This window comes from Nerophis ophidion, linkage group LG05, assembly GCF_033978795.1.
Source record: "Nerophis ophidion isolate RoL-2023_Sa linkage group LG05, RoL_Noph_v1.0, whole genome shotgun sequence".
Classification (NCBI taxonomy): Eukaryota; Metazoa; Chordata; class Actinopteri; order Syngnathiformes; family Syngnathidae; genus Nerophis; species Nerophis ophidion.
The window spans coordinates 1,765,604-1,785,455 of record NC_084615.1 but is presented as its reverse complement, the minus strand read 5'-3'; the positions used below and the strand labels follow the sequence as shown (position 1 = coordinate 1,785,455).

Below are 19,852 nucleotides of genomic sequence, written 5' to 3'. Positions count from 1 at the left end.
ATTATGCCGTTAAAGCAGACGACTTTAAGCTGTGTGTGTGTGCAGTGCTCATATTTCCTTAAAGGGGAACATTATCACCAAACCTATGTAAGCGTCAATATATACCTTGATGGTGCAGAAAAAAGACCATAATTTTTTAACCGATTTCCGAACTCTAAATGGGTGATATTTGGCGAATTAAACGCCTTTCTGTTTATCGCTCTTTTTGTGATGACGTCAGAACGTGACGTCACCGAGGTAATACAGCCGCCATTTTCATTTTCAACACATTGCAAACACCGGGTCTCAGCTCTGTTATTTTCGACTATTTTTTGGAACCTTGGAGACCTCATGCCTCGTCGGTGTGTTGTCAGAGGGTGTAACAACACTAACAGGGAGGGATTCAAGTTGCACCGAAGATGTGAAAGTGGCAAGAAATCTGCCGCCGGACCCCCATTGAATGTGCCAGAGTGTCTGCACATTTTACCGGCGATGACAGACATGACACAGAGATGTATGGATTACCTGCAGATGCATTTGCAACGATAAAGTCAACGAGATCACAAAGGTGAGTTTTGTTGATGATGTCGACTTATGTGCTAATCAGACATATTTGGTCGCGGCGTGACTGCCAGCTAATCGATGCTAACATGCTATGCTAATCGATGCTAACATGCTATTTACCAGCGGTGCTAAAGCAGACATGGCACAGAGATGTATGGATAACCTGCAGATGCATTTGGAACTATATTACATTTCCTTCCACTCACATTTAATGCGAAAAAAACACTTACCAATCAAAGGATTTAAGTTGCTCCAGTGTCACAAGATGCGAAAGTCCTGATCGTTTGGTCCGCACATTTTACAGGCAATGCTAACGCAGCTATTCGGCCATGCTATGGCTATGAATAGCGTCAATAGCTATTCACTCAATAGCTCCAGTTTCTTCTTGAATAATTTCATACTCCAACCATTCGTTTCAAAACGAGCGTAATCTGTTGAATCGCTTAAGCCGCTGCAATCGGAGTCTGAATCCGAGCTAATGTCGCTATATCTTGCTGTTCTATGTGCCATTGTTTGTTTACATTGGCAGCACTGTGTGACGTCACAGGAAAATGAACAGTGGCTTCGAGAGAGCGAAAATAAGGCACTTTTAAAAGGGATATTCCGGACCGGTAAAATTTTGAAAAAAATTTCAAAAAATACAACAAGCCACTGGGAACTGATTTGTATTGTTTTCAACCCTTTGGAAATTGTGATAATGTTCCCCTTTAAACTCCGTGACGTCATGCGTACACGTCATCATTACACAACGATTTCAAGACGAAACTCCCGGTTCTCGCCCGGAAAAGGGTGGAGTGCCATCTCCGGGTTGGGGAGGAGACCCTGCCCCAAGTGGAGGAGTTCAAGTACCTAGGAGTCTTGTTCACGAGTGAGGGAAGAGTGGATCGTGAGATCGACAGGCGGATCGGTGCGGCGTCTTCAGTAATGCGGACGTTGTATCGATCTGTTGTGGTGAAGAAGGAGCTGAGCCGGAAGGCAAAGCTCTCAATTTACCGGTCGATCTACGTTCCCATCCTCACCTATGGTCATGAGCTTTGGGTCATGACCGAAAGGATAAGATCACGGGTACAAGCGGCCGAAATGAGTTTCCTCCGCCGGGTGGCGGGTCTCTCCCTTAGAGATAGGGTGAGAAGCTCTGCCATCCGGGAGGAACTCAAAGTAAAGCCGCTGCTCCTCCACATCGAGAGGAGCCAGATGAGGTGGTTCGGGCATCTGGTCAGGATGCCACCCGAACGCCTCCCTAGGGAGGTGTTTAGGGCACGTCTAACCGGTAGGAGGCCACGGGGAAGACCCAGGACACGTTGGGAAGACTATGTCTCCCGGCTGGCCTGGGAACACCTCGGGATCCCCCGGGAAGAGCTGGATGAAGCGGCTGGGAAGAGTGAAGTCTGGGCTTCCCTGCTTAGGCTGCTGCCCCCGCGACCCGACCTCGGATAAGCGGAGGATGATGGATGGATGGATGGACTCCCGGGAAATTTAAAATTGTCAATTTAGTAAACTAAAAAGGCCGTATTGGCATGTGTTGCAATGTTAATATTTCATCATTGATATATAAACTATCAGACTACGTGTAGTGGGTTTCAGTAGGCCTTTAATTGTATTGGATTTCTTCAAATGTGGCAAAACATGTGTTGGACGTCAGTGTAAGAGGCGAAAACAAAGCAGTGACTCACTTGTCTCTAATTATTGTCTGTAGTTCTCGGATCTGGTCGTTGAGAGGCAGCAGTTTAAGTTGCGGCCCCAGCGGCTCTTGGTTGAGCGGCGGTCTGCCGCTGTTAGCATCACTTAGCTCCGGAGCCACATTGCTGCTGGCAAAGCGGACCTGCTTCATGGGGTGCTCCTGGCCGGTGTTGACATTGTTCACCTGCTGATTGTGGCATGGCATCCTGGGGCAAGTGAAGTGAGTGGCGGCCACTTCTTTTCTTCCGGAAGCGGCGACCCACTTTTAGACAGCCGTTAGTCCGCCGTTGAACAACGTGTTCTGCCCTTATCTGGGAGTCCCGTCTTTTCGAAGGAAAATCCCCCAGTTAATCCGACTGTAACGTTTATGCCACACGCGCAAACCTATAAAGTACAAACAAAGTCGTTGAAAATGTCAAAATAGAGCTAATTCGCTTAAAAACAACGCTGTGTAGCATAAACACTCGGTTAGCCTGCTTCCTTTGGACATTAGTGACAGTAGAAACCGGAAATGACGTAGATCGTGGTCGCTATAAACCCCGCCTACTCTATCCTTCCAACATGGCGCCGCTAAAATGCGTCAAAAACTGGCACTTCTTCAAAGGACGACCTCATGCCACATTTGTAAAGAATGTACAAATCATAATGTTGTTGTGGGTGATTTTTCTACACTTACATGTTTTGGTTAACAGTATTCTATCTTTATTAGTCGTTATTTATACTTTCTGAATAAATTATGTGATGAGGTGGAGAATTGTTCAGGGTGTACAACGCCTTCCGCCCGATTGTAGCTGAGATTGGCACCAGCGACCCCAAAGGGAATAAGCAGTAGTAAATGGATGGATGGGTTCATCAGTCAACTCATCGGTGTTCATTTTTAATCTATCAAGATAAAAAAAATAATATCAAAATCCAATTACAGGATGATGTTTATGTAGTTTGCTCATTTTCCTCGACTGGTGCACTAACATGATTATTTATTATATATATATATATATTCTAACAAAGTGCAGATTGGATTTTAACCTATTTAAAACATGTCACCAAAATTCTAAAATTAATCTTAATCAGGAAAAATTACTCATGATATTCCATACATTCTTTTTAAATTTTTTTTCAAAAAGATTGGAATTAGCTAGTTTTTCTCTTCATTTTTTTCGGTTGGATTTTGAATTTTAAAGAGTCAAAATTGAAGATAAACTATGTTTCAAAATTTAATTTTCGTTTTTTTCATGTTTTCTCCTCTTTTAAACCGTTCAGTTTAATGTTTTTTTCATCTTTTATTCTCTACAAAAAACGTTCCGCAAAAGGAAAAAAATGTACGACGGAATGACAGACAGAAATACCCTTTTTTTTATATATACAGTTGGGCCAAAAGTATTTATTAAGCCAGCGATTGTGCAAGTTCTCCCACTTAAAATGATGACTGAGGTCTGTCATTTTCATCATAGGTACACTTCAACTGTGGGAGACAGAATGAGGAAAAAAATCAGGGAATTCACATTGTAGGAATTTTAAAGAATTTATTTGTAAATATGGTGGAAAACGGGCCAAGCGGTGTGCAGCTTTAGCGGTCGCGGAGGCAAAAACTCGGACATGGGAAGAGTTCGGGGAAGCCATGGAAAACGACTTCCGGACGGCTTCGAAGCGATTCTGGACCACCATACGGCGCCTCAGGAAGGGGAAGCAGTGCACTATCAACACCGTGTATGGTGCGGATGGTGTTCTGCTGACTTCGACTGCGGATGTTGTGGATCGGTGGAGGGAATACTTCGAAGACCTCCTCAATCCCACCAACACGTCTTTCTTTGAGGAAGCGGTGCCTGGGGAATCTGTAGTGGACTCTCCTATTTCTGGGGCTGAGGTCGCTGAGGTAGTTAAAAAGCTCCTCGGCGGCAAGGCCCCGGGGGTGGATGAGATCCGCCCGGAGTTCCTTAAGGCTCTGGATGCTGTGGGGCTGTCTTGGTTGACAAGACTCTGCAGCATCGCGTGGACATCGGGGGCGGTACCTCTGGATTGGCAGACCGGGGTGGTGGTCCCTCTCTTTAAGAAGGGGGACCGGAGGGTGTGTTCCAACTATCGTGGGATCACACTCCTCAGCCTTCCCGGTAAGGTTTATTCAGGTGTACTGGAGAGGAGGCTTCGCCGGATAGTCGAACCTCGGATTCAGGAGGAACAGTGTGGTTTTCGTCCTGGTCGTGGAACTGTGGACCAGCTCTATACTCTCGGCAGGGTTCTTGAGGGTGCATGGGAGTTTGCCCAACCAGTCTACATGTGCTTTGTGGACTTGGAGAAGGCATTCGACCGTGTCCCTCGGGAAGTCCTGTGGGGAGTGCTCAGAGAGTATGGGGTATCGGAATGTCTTATTGTGGCAGTCCGCTCCCTGTATGATCAGTGTCAGAGCTTGGTCCGCATTGCTGGCAGTAAGTCGGACACGTTTCCAGTGAAGGTTGGACTCCGCCAAGGCTGCCCTTTGTCACCGATTCTGTTCATAACTTTTATGGACAGAATTTCTAGGCGCAGTCAAGGCGTTGAGGGGTTCCGGTTTGGTGGCCACGGGATTAGGTCTCTGCTTTTTGCAGATGATGTAGTCCTGATGGCTTCATCTGGCCGGGATCTTCAGCTCTCACTGGATCGGTTCGCAGCCGAGTGTGAAGCGACCGGAATGAGAATCAGCACCTCCAAGTCCGAGTCCATGGTTCTCGCCCGGAAAAGGGTGGAATGCCATCTCCGGGTTGGGGAGGAGACCCTGCCCCAAGTGGAGGAGTTCAAGTACCTAGGAGTCTTGTTCACGAGTGGGGGAAGAGTGGATCGTGAGATCGACAGGCGGATCGGTGCGGCGTCTTCAGTAATGCGGACGTTGTATCGATCCGTTGTGGTGAAGAAGGAGCTGAGCCGGAAGGCAAAGCTCTCAATTTACCGGTCGATCTACGTTCCCATCCTCACCTATGGTCATGAGCTTTGGGTCATGACCGAAAGGATAAGATCTCGGGTACAAGCGGCCGAAATGAGTTTCCTCCGCCGGGTGGCGGGGCTCTCCCTTAGAGATAGGGTGAGAAGCTCTGCCATCCGGGAGGAACTCAAAGTAAAGCCGCTGCTCCTCCACATCGAGAGGAGCCAGATGAGGTGGTTCGGGCATCTGGTCAGGATGCCACCCGAACGCCTCCCTAGGGATGTGTTTAGGGCACGTCCAGCTGGTAGGAGGCCACGGGGAAGACCCAGGACACGTTGGAAAGACTATGTCTCCCGGCTGGCCTGGGAACGCCTCGGGATCCCCCGGGAAGAGCTAGACGAAGTGGCTGGAGATAGGGAAGTCTGGGCTTCCCTGCTTAGGCTGCTGCCCCCGCGACCCGACCTCGGATAAGCGGAAGATGATGGATGGATGATGGATGGATTATGGTGGAAAATAAGTATTTGGTCAACCATTCAAAGCTCTCACTGATGGAAGGAGGTTTTGGCTCCAAATCTCACGATACATGGCCCCATTCATTTTTTCCTTAACACGGATCAATCGTCCTGTCCCCTTAGCAGAAAAACAGCCCCAATGCATGATGTTTCCACCCCCATGCTTCACAGTAGGTATGGTGTTCTTGGGATGCAACTCAGTATTCTTCTTCCTCCAAACACCACCAGTTGAGTTTATACCAAAATGGATATATGGATGATACAGCAGAGGATTGGGAGAATGTCATGTGATCAGATGAAACCAAAATAGAACTTTTTGGTATAAACTCAACTCGTGTTTGAAGGAAGAAGAATACGGAGTTGCATCCCGAGAACACCATACCTACTGTGAAGCATGGGGGTGGAAACATCATGCTTTGGGGCTGTTTTTCTGCTAAGGGGACAGGACGATTGATCCGTGTTAAGGAAAGAATGAATGGGGCCATGTATCGTGAGATTTTGAGCCAAAACCTCCTTCCATCAGTGAGAGCTTTGAATGGTTGACCAAATACTTATTTTCCACCATAATTTACAAATAAATTCTTTAAAATTCCTACAATGAGAATTCCTGGATTTTGTTTCCATATTCTGTCTCTCCCAGTTGAAGTGTACCTATGATGAAAATTACAGACCTCAGTCCTCATTTGAAGTGGGAGAACTTGCACAATCTGTGGCTGACTAAATACTTTTGTACCCCACTGTATACCGTATTTCCTTGAATTGCCGCAGGGCATATAGTATGCGCCTGCCTTGAATTACTGCCGGGTCAAACTCGCTTCGCAAAATAATTAGCGCATGCTCAGTATTACCGCCTGGTCAAACTCGTTACGTCACGAGTGACACTTCCCGTCATCGTTTTCAAAATGGAGGAGGCTGATTTCAATACGGGTAAATTGAAATCGCAAAAAGGGAAGAAGATTAAGAGCTCTTCAGTAGGATTTAAGGTCCAAGCTTACATCACACTCAAATTTTTACTGCATGCCTTTGAGAAGAGATTTTAAAACAGTTAGTGCATGCTTACTTTTACTGCATGCCTTTGGTAAGCGCAGGAGTGAGAAGAGGTTTTAAATTAATTAGCGCCCCGGCGGCAATTCAAGGAAATACGGTAGATTTATTTATTAAATGTAAATTGAGCAAATTGGCTATTTCTGGCAATTTGTGGAAGTGTGTATCAAACTGGTAGCAATTCACAATAATCAGTACCCAAGAAGTAGTTCTTGTTTTCAAAAAGGTTGGTGACCCCGGGCCTGGATTATATCAGGGGTGTCAAAGTCATTCTTAGCTCAGGTACCGCGTGACAGTGGCGACCGGAAATGACGTCGTTGCTACTAAACCGGCGTGCGCACAAACCCCGCCTTCTCTGTCCTTGCAACATGGCGCCGATGCTGGCGCCGCTAAAATGCGCCTCACACTTCCAAAGTCGAAAACTGGCACTTCTTTTTCAAAGGACGAGCTCATACCACATTTGGAGTAAAAACCGCGGCGAGAACGGGACGAAGTACACGCGGCAAAGTTATCACCTGGTAAGTTACGGAGAGGAGACCGGGACACGGTGCGTGTTTGGGGGCAGCCAGCACACAAGGACGGGCGGCTGGGAAGAAGTTGTCAACTTTACTCGCTTTTTAATGATAATTAATGAATATGTTTACTTGTTACATGTGGCTGTTGTCGTAAATACACTTGTACGCAAACACCTTCTCCAAATATACCAGCGAGGTGTGCTAACCTGGGGTCTCTTCTTGTACCGACACCAATGTTTACATTGACCCGAGAACGGAGCTTCAACCTGGCGTGTTTGATGATTGCGTGACGGCTGTGTGACCAAGACAAGCTCGCCATACATATAGTGGGAGGTCAAATGTCGCCTGTCATAATCACATGTTGAAGAGACCGAGTCAGTCAACTTTAGATAAGCTTGTTTGTCCCACCCACCCGGCGTATAGGCGTGTTTTTATTTTTTTTAAAGGCCTACTGAAATGAGATTTTCTTATTTAAACGGGGATAGCAGCTCCATTCTATGTGTCATACTTGATCATTTCGCGATATTGCCATATTTTTGCTGAAAGGATTTAGTAGAGAACATCCACGATAAAGTTTGCAACTTTTGGTCGCTAATAAAAAGCCTTGCCTGTACCGGAAGTAGCGGACGATGTGCGCGTGACGTCAAGGGTTGTGGAGCTCCTCACATCCGCACATTGTTTACAATCATGGCCACCAGCAGCTAGAGCGACTCGGCCCGAGATAGCGACAATTTCCCCATTAGTTTGAGCGAGGATGAAGATGACGTGGCGACTTATCCAGGGTGTACCCCGCCTTCCGCCGGATTGTAACTGAGATAGGCGCCAGCGCCTCCCGCGACCCCAAAAGGGAATAGGCGGTAGGAAATGGATGGATGGATGGATGAAAGATTTGTGGATGAGGAAAGTTAGAGTGAAGCACTAGAAAAAAAAAATAGGCGACGGCAGTGGGAGCGATTCAGATGTTATTAGACACGTTTACTAGGATAATTCTGGAAAATCCCTTATCCGCTTATTGTCTTAATAGTGTTTTAGCGAGATTATAAAGTCATACCTGAAAGTCGGAGGTCTGCGGTGACCACTCTGAGAGAAGCCAATCGTCATCATTCCGCGACGTTTTCAACAAGAAACTCAGCGGTAAATTTAAAATTGTAATTTAGTTAACCAAACCGTCCGTATTGGCATGTGTTGCAATGTTATGATTAAGATGACGTGGCGACTTATCCAGGGTGTACCCCGCCTTCCGCCGGTTTGTAACTGAGATAGGCGCCAGCGCCCCCCGCGACCCCAAAAGGGAATAAGCAGTAGGAAATGGATGGATGGATGAAAGATTTGTGGATGAGGAAAGTTAGAGTGAAGCACTAGAAAAAAAATAGGTGACAGCAGTGGGAGCGATTCAGATGTTATTAGACACGTTTACTAGGATAATTCTGGAAAATCCCTTATCTGCTTATTGTGTTAATAGTGTTTTAGCGAGATTATAAAGTCATACCTGAAAGTCGGAGGTCTGCGGTGACCACCAGTGTCTCTGAGAGAAGCCAAGCGTCATCATTCCGCGACGTTTTCAACAAGAAACTCAGCGGTAAATTTAAAATTGTGATTAGTTAACCAAACCGGCCGTATTGGCATGTGTTGCAATGTTATGATTAAGATGACGTGGCGACTTATCCAGGGTGTACCCCGCCTTCCGCCGGATTGTAACTGAGATAGGCGCCAGCGCCTCCCGCGACCCCAAAAGGGAATAGGCGGTAGGAAATGGATGGATGGATGGATGAAAGATTTGTGGATGAGGAAAGTTAGAGTGAAGCACTAGAAAAAAAAAATAGGCGACGGCAGTGGGAGCGATTCAGATGTTATTAGACACGTTTGCTAGGATAATTCTGGAAAATCCCTTATCTGCTTATTGTGTTAATAGTGTTTTAGCGAGATTATAAAGTCATACTTGAAAGTCGGAGGTCTGCGGTGACCACCAGTGTCTCTGAGAGAAGCCAAGCGTCATCATTCCGCGGCGTTTTCAACAAGAATCTCAGCGGTAAATTTAAAATTGTAATTTAGTTAACCAAACCGGCCGTATTGGCATGTGTTGCAATGTTATGATTAAGATGACGTGGCGACTTATCCAGGGTGTACCCCGCCTTCCGCCAGATTGTAACTGAGATAGGCGCCAGCGCCCCCCGCGACCCCAAAAGGGAATAGGCGGTAGGAAATGGATGGATGGATGGATGGATGGATGAAAGATTTGTGGATGAGGAAAGTTAGAGTGAAGCACTAGAAAAAAAAATTGGCGACGGCATTGGGAGCGATTCAGATGTTATTAGACACGTTTGCTAGGATAATTCTGGAAAATCCCTTATCTGCTTATTGTGTTAATAGTGTTTTAGCGAGATTATAAAGTCATACTTGAAAGTCGGAGGTCTGCGGTGACCACCAGTGTCTCTGAGAGAAGCCAAGCGTCATCATTCCGCGACGTTTTCAACAAGAAACTCAGCGGTAAATTTAAAATTGTAATTTAGTTAACCAAACCGGCCGTATTGGCATGTGTTGCAATGTTATGATTAAGATGACGTGGCAACTTATCCAGGGTGTACCCCGCCTTCCGCCGGTTTGTAACTGAGATAGGCGCCAGCGCCCCCTGCGACCCCAAAAGGGAATAGGCGGTAGGAAATGGATGGATGGATGGATGGATGGATGAAAGATTTGTGGATGAGGAAAGTTAGAGTGAAGCACTAGCGATTCAGATGTTATTAGACACGTTTACTAGGATAATTCTGGAAAATCCCTCATCTGCTTATTGTGTTAATAGTGTTTTAGCGAGATTATAAAGTCATACCTGAAAGTCGAAGGGCTGCGGTGACCGCCAGTGTCTCTGAGAGAAGCCAATGGAGGAGCCAAGATCACAGCTGCCTTTTTGACAGCTGCTGCAGGAGGACGCTAACTCCACACAAGTCTCCGGTAAGAGCCGACCTAATATCACAATTTTCTCATCCAAAAACTTGCTGGTTGACACATGTGGTAGAGAAACATGTTCGCTAAAGCTTCACAACAAACAAAGAAACACCGGCTGTGTTTCGGTTGCTAAAGGCAGCTGTAATCCACCAACAGCATTCTTCTTTGACGTCTCCATTATTAATTGAACAAATTGCAAAAGATTCAGCAACACAGATGTCCAAAATACTGTGTAATTATGCGATGAAAAGAGACGACTTTTAGCCGTGTGTGGTGCTGGGCTAAAATGTCAGCTCAACCAATAACGTCACAAGCACGTGTCATCATAATCACATGTTGAAGAGACCAAGTCAGTCAACTTTAGATAAGCTTGTTTGTCCCAACCATCCGGCGTATAGGCGTGTTTTTTTTCTGTAAATGATGTGTAGCAAGGTCAAAAGTCGACCAGGTGACTCTTCTAGTGAATTGAAGTGAATTGTATTTATGTAGCGCGTGGCGCTACATATGACGGCGTGGCGCAGTGGAAGAGTGGCCGTGCGCAACCCGAGTGTCCCTGGTTCAAATCCCACCTAGTACCAACCTCGTCACGTCCGTTGTGTCCTGAGCAAGACACTTCACCCTTGCTCCTGATGGTTGCTGGTTGGCGCCTTGCATGGCAGCTCCCTCCACCAGTGTGTGAATGTGTGTGTGAATGGGTAAATGTGGAAGTAGTGTCAAAGCGCTTTAAGTACCTTGAAGGTAGAAAAGCGCTATACAAGTACAACCCATTTATTTTTCTATAGTGACTCAAAGCGCTTTACAAAGTGTCTTGCCCAAGGACACAACGGCAGGGATCGAACCTGCAACCCTCAAGTTGCAGGCACTGCCGCTCTACCAACCGAGCTATACCGCCCCTTTAACTCAAGTTAAAAAGTGACCGCTTTAACATTTTGTTTCAGTTTTGTCATGATTGGCGGCAACTCATGTAAAAGTGAAACCTTAACATCTTGTTTCAGTTTTGATATGATGTTAAAGGCCTACTGAAATGAGATTTTCTTATTTAAACGGGGATAGCAGGTCCATTCTATGTGTCATACCTGATCATTTTGCGATATTGCCATATTTTCGCTGAATGGATTTAGTAGAGAACATCCACGATAAAGTTTGCAACTTTCGGTGCTAAGACAAAAGCGCTGCCTCAACCGGAAGTCGCAGATGATGACGTCACAAATGTGGGGGCTCCTCACATATTCACATTGATTTTAATGGGAGCCTCCAACAAAAAGTGCTATTCGGACCGAGAAAACGCCAATTTCCCCATTAATTTGAGCGAGGATGAAAGATTCGTGTTTGAGGATATTGATAGCGACGGACTAGGAAAAAAAAAAATCACGATTGCATTGGGACGGATTCTGATGTTTTTAAACACATTTACTAGGATAATTCTGAGAAATCTCTTATCTTTCTATTGTGTTGCTAGTGTTTTAGTGAGTTTGATAGTACCTGATAGTCGGAGGGGTGTGTCCACGGGTGTGTTGACGCGCAGTGTCTCAGGGGAGTCGACGGCCGCTATGGACGGCACAAGCTCAGCTTTTCTCCGGTAAGAAGCGACTTTTTAACCACAATTTTCTCACCGAAACCTGCTGGTTGACATTCCGTCGTGATTCATGTTGGCTTGACCACTCTGATCCATAGTAAAGTTTCACCTCCAGGAATTTTAATCAAGGAATCACTGTGTGTTTGTGTGGCTAAAGGCTAAAGCTTCCCAACTCCATCTTTCTACTGTGACTTCTCCAATATTAATTGAACAAATTGCAAAAGATTCGGCAACACAGATCTCCAAAATACTGTGTAATTATGCCGTTAAAGCAGACGACTTTTAGCTGTGTGTGTGTGCAGCGCTCATATTTCCAAAAAACCTGTGACGTCTTGCGTACACGTCATCATTACACGACATTTTCAAGACAAAACTCCAAATTTAAAATTGCAATTTAGTAAACTAAAAAGGCCGTATTGGCATGTGTTGCAATGTTAATATTTCATCATTGATATATAAACTATCAGACTGCGTGGTGGCTAGTAGTGGCTTTCAGTAGACCTTTAAAGGCACAAAAGATAGGTCGGGTATTGAGAAACTTACATTTATGAATATAAAACTTAGCCAATAGAATAATGAGGTTGCAAAGGTAGAATTACTTTTCAAATTTTTGTTCATACAGTGTAAAACCAAAAATCACATCTTTAAAACAAAGCACAAATTTGTCATGAATATTATCTGTATAGGCATTTTTTTCCCCTGCTTATATCACGTCGTAAATGACGTGCAGCAAGGTCAAAAGTCGACCAGGCGACTCTTCGAACTCCAGTTAAAAAGTCACCGCTTTAAAATCTTGTTTCAGTTTTGTTATGATTGGCCGTAACTCATGTAAAAGTGAAGCCTTAACATCTTGTTTCAGTTTTGTTATGATGGACAGCAACTCATGTAAAAGTGAAGCCTTAACATCTTGTTTCAGTTTTGTTATGATGGACAGTAACTCATGTAAAAGTGAAGCCTTAACATCTTGTTTCAGTTTTGTTATGATGCAAAGTCTAAGACAGGGGTTTCCAACTCATTTTGGATCGGGAGGAGGGGTGTGGGGAGGGGGGGGGGGGGGTTGTCGCATGGGTAAAAATCTTCTCCCAAGTAAAATCACAGCACGATAATTAAAAAATAAAGACAACTTCAGATTTGTTAACTTCTCACCTAATCAGTGGCCTTGTGGTTAGAGCAGGGGTCTCAAACACGCGGGCCAATTGCTGCCCGCGAGAGGTTATTTTGCGGCCCGCACCTTGATGTGAAAATGTAATGTTGGCGCGGCCCGCGAGTTTGATATGAATGCCGCTTTACAGCGTCATACTTGTATACCCTCGATTTTCGCGAGAGACTCCCAATTTTCAGTGCCCCTCCAGGGGTAATCACTCTCCAGAACAATATTAAGGGGGAACCGTGGAGGCACTGCCTTTAACGTCCTCTACAACCTTTACAAACAGCGTGCCAGCCCAGCCACATGTTGTATTTGGCTTCTGTAGATGCAGTAAGCGACTGCAAGACATAGTTGATCAACAGCCACACAGGTCACACTGAGGGTGGCCATATAAACAACATTAACACTGTTACAAATATGTGCCACACTGTGAACCCACACCACACAAGAATGACAAACACACTTCAGGAGAACATCCGCACCGTAACACAACATAAACACAACAGAACAAATACCCAGTATCCCATGCAGCCCTAACTCTTCCGGGCTACAGTATACACCACCCCCAACCCCGCCCCCTATTGTAGCCCGGAAGAGTTAGGCCTGCATTGGATTCTGGGTATTTGTTCTGTTGTGTTTATGTTGTGTTACGGTGCGGATGTTCTCCCAAAATGTGTTTGTCAATCTTGTTTGGTGTGAGTTCACAGCTTAGCGCATATTTGTACCAGTGATAAAGTTGTTTATACGGCCACCCTCAGTGTGACCTGTATGGCTGTTGATCAAGTATGTTTTGCAGTCACTTCCGTGGGTCTGCAGAAGCCTCATACAATACGTGACTGGACCAGCACACTGTTTGTGTGGTGGAAAAGCGGACGAGACGGCAGGTTGTAGAGGACACTAAAGGCAGTGCCATCACGGCACGCCCTTGATATTGTTGTCTGGGTGAAAACCGGGAGAATGATTTCCCCGGGAGATTGTCGGGAGGGGCACTGATATTCAGGTGTTTCCCGGAAAGATCGCGAGAGTTGCCAAGTATGTTGCTAGGGCGGGAAAGCCATCCAAAGAAGGTGAATTCATTAAAAAGTGCATGTTAGATTTTTTTAAGAAATCTTTTCTTCCAGCCCAGCCTCACCTAGTTTTTTGCATCCAGTGGCCCCCATGTAAATTGAGTTTGAGACCCCTGGGTTAGAGTGTCCGCCCTGTGATCGCTAGGTTGTGAGTTCAAACCCCAGCCGAGTCATACCAAAGACTATAAAAATCAGACCCATTACCTCCCTGCTTGGCACTCAGCATCAAGGGTTGGAATTGGGCTTAAATCACCAAAAATGATTCCCACCGCTACTGCTCACTGCTCCCCTCACCTCCCAGGGGGTAATCAAGGGTGATGGGTCAAATGCAGAGGTTAATTTCGCCACACAGTGTGTGTGTGACAATCATTGGTACTTTTAACTTTACTTTTAACAAGCACATTCTGAAAATGTACAAATCATTTTTTTTTTATATATATTTACATGTTGCAGTTAGTATTACATTTTTATTTGTCATTATTTATACTTTTTCAATAAATCATGTGATAATGTTCATCAGTCAACTCATTGGTGTTAACTATGCACTAACAAGATAAAAAGATATATTAATCTAATTACAGGATGTTATTTTCAGTTGTGATCAAAATTATTCAACCCCCACAAAATTTTGGTGTTTTAGCAAGTTGGACATTTATTCCGTATTTTGTTTATAGTCATATCAAATAAAGATGTGTCACATAAACAAATGCAACTTAAATTGTAACACTGTATTTTACAAAATACCAAAAAAGGACATTTTTCTTAATATCTCATTGACAAAATGATTCAACCCCCTAGTTCCATGCATCTTTAGTACTTAGTAGAACACCCTTTGGCAGTAATGACATCCTTCAAAGGTGATACATAAGCTTCTTGCAAGCATCTACAGGTATTTTAGCCCATTCTTCTTGGGCAAAGGCCTCCAGTTCATTCATATTCTTGGGCTTGCGTGCTGCAACTGCCTTCTTCAAGTCCCACCACAGCTTTTCTAGAGGATTTAGGTCTGGCGACTGTGAAGGCCACTCCAGAGTCTTCCAGGCCTTCTTCTGGAACCACTCTGATGTTGATTTGGAGGTATGCTTGGGATCCTTGTCCTGTTGGAAGGTCCAACGTCTCCCAAGCCTCAGCTTCGTCACTGACTTCATGACATTTGCAGCTAATATATCCTGCTAGGAAATAGCATTCATATTGCCTTGAACGCGCTGGAGATTCCCGGTACCTGAGGCAGAGAAACAGCCTCAGAGCACGATTGCCCCCCCACCATGCTTAACAGTAGGCAAGGTGTTCTTCTCTTTGTAAGCTTCATTTTTTTCTCCTCCAGACATAACGTTGATTCGTAGGCCTAATGAGTTCCAGTTTTGGGGTTTGTCCAGATGATTTTTGGCATACTGTACTGGATTTGATTTTTCTTGTGCCTGGTAGTCAGAAGTGGGGTGCGCCTGGGAGTTCTGGCATGGAGGCCTTCATCTCGTAGTGTGCGCCTTATTGTCTGGGACGAAACCTGCGTTCCCCCTCTGCAATGTCCTGTTGTAGTTCCTCAGCTGTTACCCGGGGGTTTTTCACCACTGTACGCTTCAAATACCAGACAGCAGTTGCACACAGCATCCTCTTTCTACCACGCCTAGTTAGTGTTTACACCGTGCCTTTAGCTTTAAACTTGCGAATTATGCTCCCAACTGTGTCTCTTGGAATGTGTAATGTCTTTGCTATTTTCTTGTATTCGTATCCTTTCTTATGAAGAGAAATTACCTCCTCTCTTGACTTTTTTGTCCACTCCCTGGACTTCACCATGTTGCAAATACACCATTGACCATCTACAAGCTGAGCGTCACAGTCTTTTTCAATCAGTTTAATTGTTGCTCGTTATGGTTCTAATCACATCTACAGGTGTTTTCAACACCTGATTGAAAATACCTTATTCAAATTCTGTTCTTAAGAGTTATGATCTTCAAGGGGTTGAATAATTTTGTCAATGAGATATTAAGAGAAATTACACGGTTTGGTATGTTACAAAATATAATGTTGTAATTCAAGTTGCATTTGTCTATTTAATGCATCTTTATTTGATATGACTATAAACAAAATACGGAATAAATGTCCAACTTGCTAAAACACCAAAATTGTGTGGGGGTTGAATAATTTTGATCACAACTGTATGTAATTTGCTAATTTTCCTTGACTGGTGCACTAACATCATGTGTTTTTTTTTTTTTTTTTTTTACATATGTAGCATAATCTACAAAGATACAAATAATTGGTATTGTGACATCTAGTGGACACATTTAGAACATCAGTTTATTTCATTCCAAATTTTCCACTCAGTTTTATATTTAGCAAAGTCATCCCGCGGGCCGGATAAAACCTGTTCGCGGGTCGTACGTTTGACACCTGTGGTCCAAAAAAATAATTTGTTTAAAAAAGGCAAAACCGCCACACTTTAGTTTTCATGTTTTGTTTTTGGTGTTTTTGTTATAATGGACAGTCAGGCAAGTCATATGTAAAAATGAGGACTCCATGGTGTCACTCTTCTACTCCGTAATAATATGTTGCCCATTATTTTACAGACAAATACATTATATCAGGGGTGTCAAACTCATTCTAACTCAGGAAAATCTGTGCACACGCGGGCCGGACTACTAAAATCGTAGTATTAAAACAAAAAAATAAAGACAACTTCAGATGGTTTTCTTTGTCTTACTTTGGCCAAAAATAGAACAAACACATTCTGAAAATATTACAATAAAAATATGGAAAGAAATACCTACCGGTGGCGGTACATTTTAGATCCATGAAGGAAATAAGAAAGTGAATGAATGTTTATTACTGAATACATTTACATATGCATAGAAATGTGTTTTCTTTTGTATTATTTTTTATATGTATTAAGTAATGTTTATGACAACCTTTTTCCAAAACACAATATAGAATGTGAGATATAACAAGATAATGCATACATTTATCATTTCTTTTCAACACGGTTACAAAAATGTGGCATTCCAAAATCGTACCGTGGGACCGCATTTTTTTTACTTGATGGGGTCCCAGAGACCCAATTTTGAAAATTCCTTGCGCCAACACTGATGGCGTATTGGTGCGTGCAAAACAGCAGCAGGCGGCTGGGGCCTACGGGCTGTTTCTAATACTAATGAAATATCATCCCGGGTGCCACAGATAACTGATTTGCAGGCCTTGACTTTGACACCTAGGCATTATATGGTGGTGCTGTTATTCTTACAGTTGTTTTCAGTTCGCTAAATAAGTGTTTATCACTTGCAACTTTGAAAAATACCGCATTATGAATAAGAAATTCCCACTACGTTTATTAAAATAATGGAAATGTGTGCAAAACTGGAACATAAGTGCCCGATAATAAAGCAGCTGGTCGGTTCTCTCAGGGAGGTGGCTTGCTGAAGTCATCCAAATTTTAGAGCTGTCTGCATTACTTTATTTACAATAAATAAATCAATTATTTATGTTCACTGACCGCTTTTATAATCGTTCATGTCCGAATTGCGATGTATTTAAAAATTGGTTATTTCCCCCACCCCTACCGATTAGCATTGGCAATTCTACATGGCGACTTCAACACTTCAAAATTTGGTAATGACAACAACAACTAAGATTACATTACATTCTATTAGCTGGTGTGTATTAAATACAATACTTACAGTAGTAACACTTTGTAGGATTTAACAAAAGAAAATACTGGCACATTTAACTTAGGGGAAAAGAACCGTAGTTTTCAAACTGCTGCCATCTAACGTCTTGCAACTGAAAGCCTACTATATAGTAAAGTACAGTACTTGCAAATGAGACAGAGCAGTGTCTCCGTATCGATACCCAGGTACCAGGATTTGGTAACTTAGTGATTCATTCGTTCACATTCATTTTTACTTGTGTTTTGGGTGCAGGAAGACACTTGCTTTGTAAGCTAAAGTAAAGCCAACAATGAACCATGCAACCACATTCCTATTGGTGGGTAAAAAAGCTTGTCCTCAAGCAATCAAAACACCAGCAGCTGTTTAGTTGCAGATATAGAAGGGGTAAGGTAAGCCAACGCTGCTGTCAAGTAAACACCTTGCGCAGAAACCTACAGACCTTGCGTTTTTCCTTCAGATGATCATCTTCTTTTTAAAGTAAATTATTGTAGTTAAATACACTTTCACTTCAGTTAACTGTGTCATTTATTAAATCATAACGCTTCTAGTAAAATGAAAAATTAACCTGACACTCACACAAGTGAGGTTACACTAAAATAAGGAAACCAACCCAGTTTGTAAGGTCGAATGTACTGTAAAGAAAAACACGAAGTACGAAAAACGCACAAAGCTATGCTGGATTCTAAAGTGTTAAACCACACTTTGGCTGCATGCATCGGATTCAATAAAAAATTTCAATGTTCCTTACAAAACACCCACTGTAAATTCAGGGCATTTACCATTGAATTTGGTACACATATTTTAGAGTAGTGACAAGCACATAGGTCTATAAGACTTTTGTAAAATTCTTTCTTTTTAAATGCCAAACTTTCTTTACGGGGTGCAGGGCTGACCAACTATTTGCCAATAAATCATCAATGTAATATACAATCATGTGAAAACCTTTGTACACCATGGATGAAGAAATGAACCGGGCTGATTAATTAATGTCAGCTAATCTAGGATTCAAACACACATGTTAATAATTGCATATTTTTCACATCTTAATCACTTACTAATTTCCATTTTAAAGATTATGTTCGAAACATAGTACATAAAGTAGACACATGTTTGGCAATGGGATCACTAACCTACTGAACGGGAAATTGGAAGGAAGGTTGGTTCATTCTTTGCAGCTTTAACAGTTTCTTTCCAGTGTTCTTCTGGGACGGCTTCCTCCAAGACCGTGAGCTAACACAAATGACAACACCCCGATTGTTTGAGTGAGCTTTTGCTTCGGAAAAGAAGTACAATAATTTCAAATGTAGCCTGTCATAGAATTAAAACCCAAATAGCTTTCTTCTGCTTTCATTCCGTCAAAGTTATGACATTTGGACAGACAATGGTAAAAGGACTGAATCAAACATTACGCACAATTTTGACTGAAAGCAATTTGAGTCATCAATTTTGACTCATCACAAAATCCGGTCTCGGCAGTGTTGTGTTCTTGATAAAGTTTTGGTGGTTGAAAATGTGCTGCATCACTAGTATTATAGGTAAATACGGGAAGTAAATAGAAGCCGTTTATAACACCCAGTTGATTATTAATGTGATAATTCAGTAATGGTAGAATTTTATTGATAAACTGTTATACAATCGTAAAACAAAAGTAGAAAAAATATTATATGTATCTTGTCTACTTTTGTTATATAAACTTGAACAGCATTGCAAATGAAAAACATGTATTGCATGGTCTCGAAGGATACACTGAATAAGTGAGGTGTTGATGAGTTGATTTTGATTTTCAGCTCAGTACTGCGCCACACTTAAGAACAAGCACATGGATTGCAAACAAAAACGAAAGGAGTCAACACATTTTGGAGGCAGCAAAAGTAAGTCGAGAGGAGATGTACTTCCACGAAATTCTGTGTTGATCCACACACATTGTAACTCCAAACGTTTCACAGCATTTGCAGGTTACAGACAAACGAACATGCTGGCATGGAAACGCTGGAGCAGGTCTCAGTGCAGACCCAAAAAATGTGGTGAGAACATGTTTGTTTTTCCTCTTTGATCTTTTACTAATTGATTTTTCTCCATAAAACAATTCCCAGTCTTACTGGGGGGGACATCTTGTGCATCTTTTTTGGTATATGTTTTTCGGAATGTGCAGACAAACAGCAATCAGCAATACCTCACATATTCAAACACATTATGCAGTTACAAATTTGTGTTTTTCTTTTTAGGTGCTCATTTTTGTATTAATCTGCAAAACCAATAATCCCTCGCCAGGT

The 19,852-nt window shown here is 43.2% G+C and overlaps 2 protein-coding genes across 3 annotated transcripts in view; one reads left to right on the top strand and one right to left on the bottom strand.

The window, feature by feature from the left end:
- The window catches only part of uprt (uracil phosphoribosyltransferase (FUR1) homolog (S. cerevisiae)), a 33,089-nt gene extending 30,335 nt beyond the window's left edge, over positions 1-2,754 (bottom strand). The window contains exon 1 of the mRNA XM_061899682.1: positions 2,217-2,754. Within this exon, the coding sequence (XP_061755666.1) occupies positions 2,217-2,428 (212 nt within the window). The 5' untranslated portion in view covers positions 2,429-2,754. The remainder of the gene's footprint in view (positions 1-2,216) is intronic.
- A 4,251-nt stretch (positions 2,755-7,005) lies between these two features.
- Positions 7,006-19,852, top strand: part of abcb7 (ATP-binding cassette, sub-family B (MDR/TAP), member 7) — a 72,208-nt gene continuing 59,361 nt past the window's right edge. The window contains exons 1-3 of one of the 2 annotated variants that reach the window (XM_061899675.1): positions 7,006-7,190; positions 19,367-19,450; positions 19,526-19,603. In XM_061899675.1, the coding sequence (XP_061755659.1) occupies positions 7,041-7,190; positions 19,367-19,450; positions 19,526-19,603 (312 nt within the window). In that variant the 5' untranslated portion in view covers positions 7,006-7,040. The remainder of the gene's footprint in view (positions 7,191-19,366; positions 19,451-19,525; positions 19,604-19,852) is intronic. The other variant, XM_061899674.1, reaches the window with a different exon arrangement.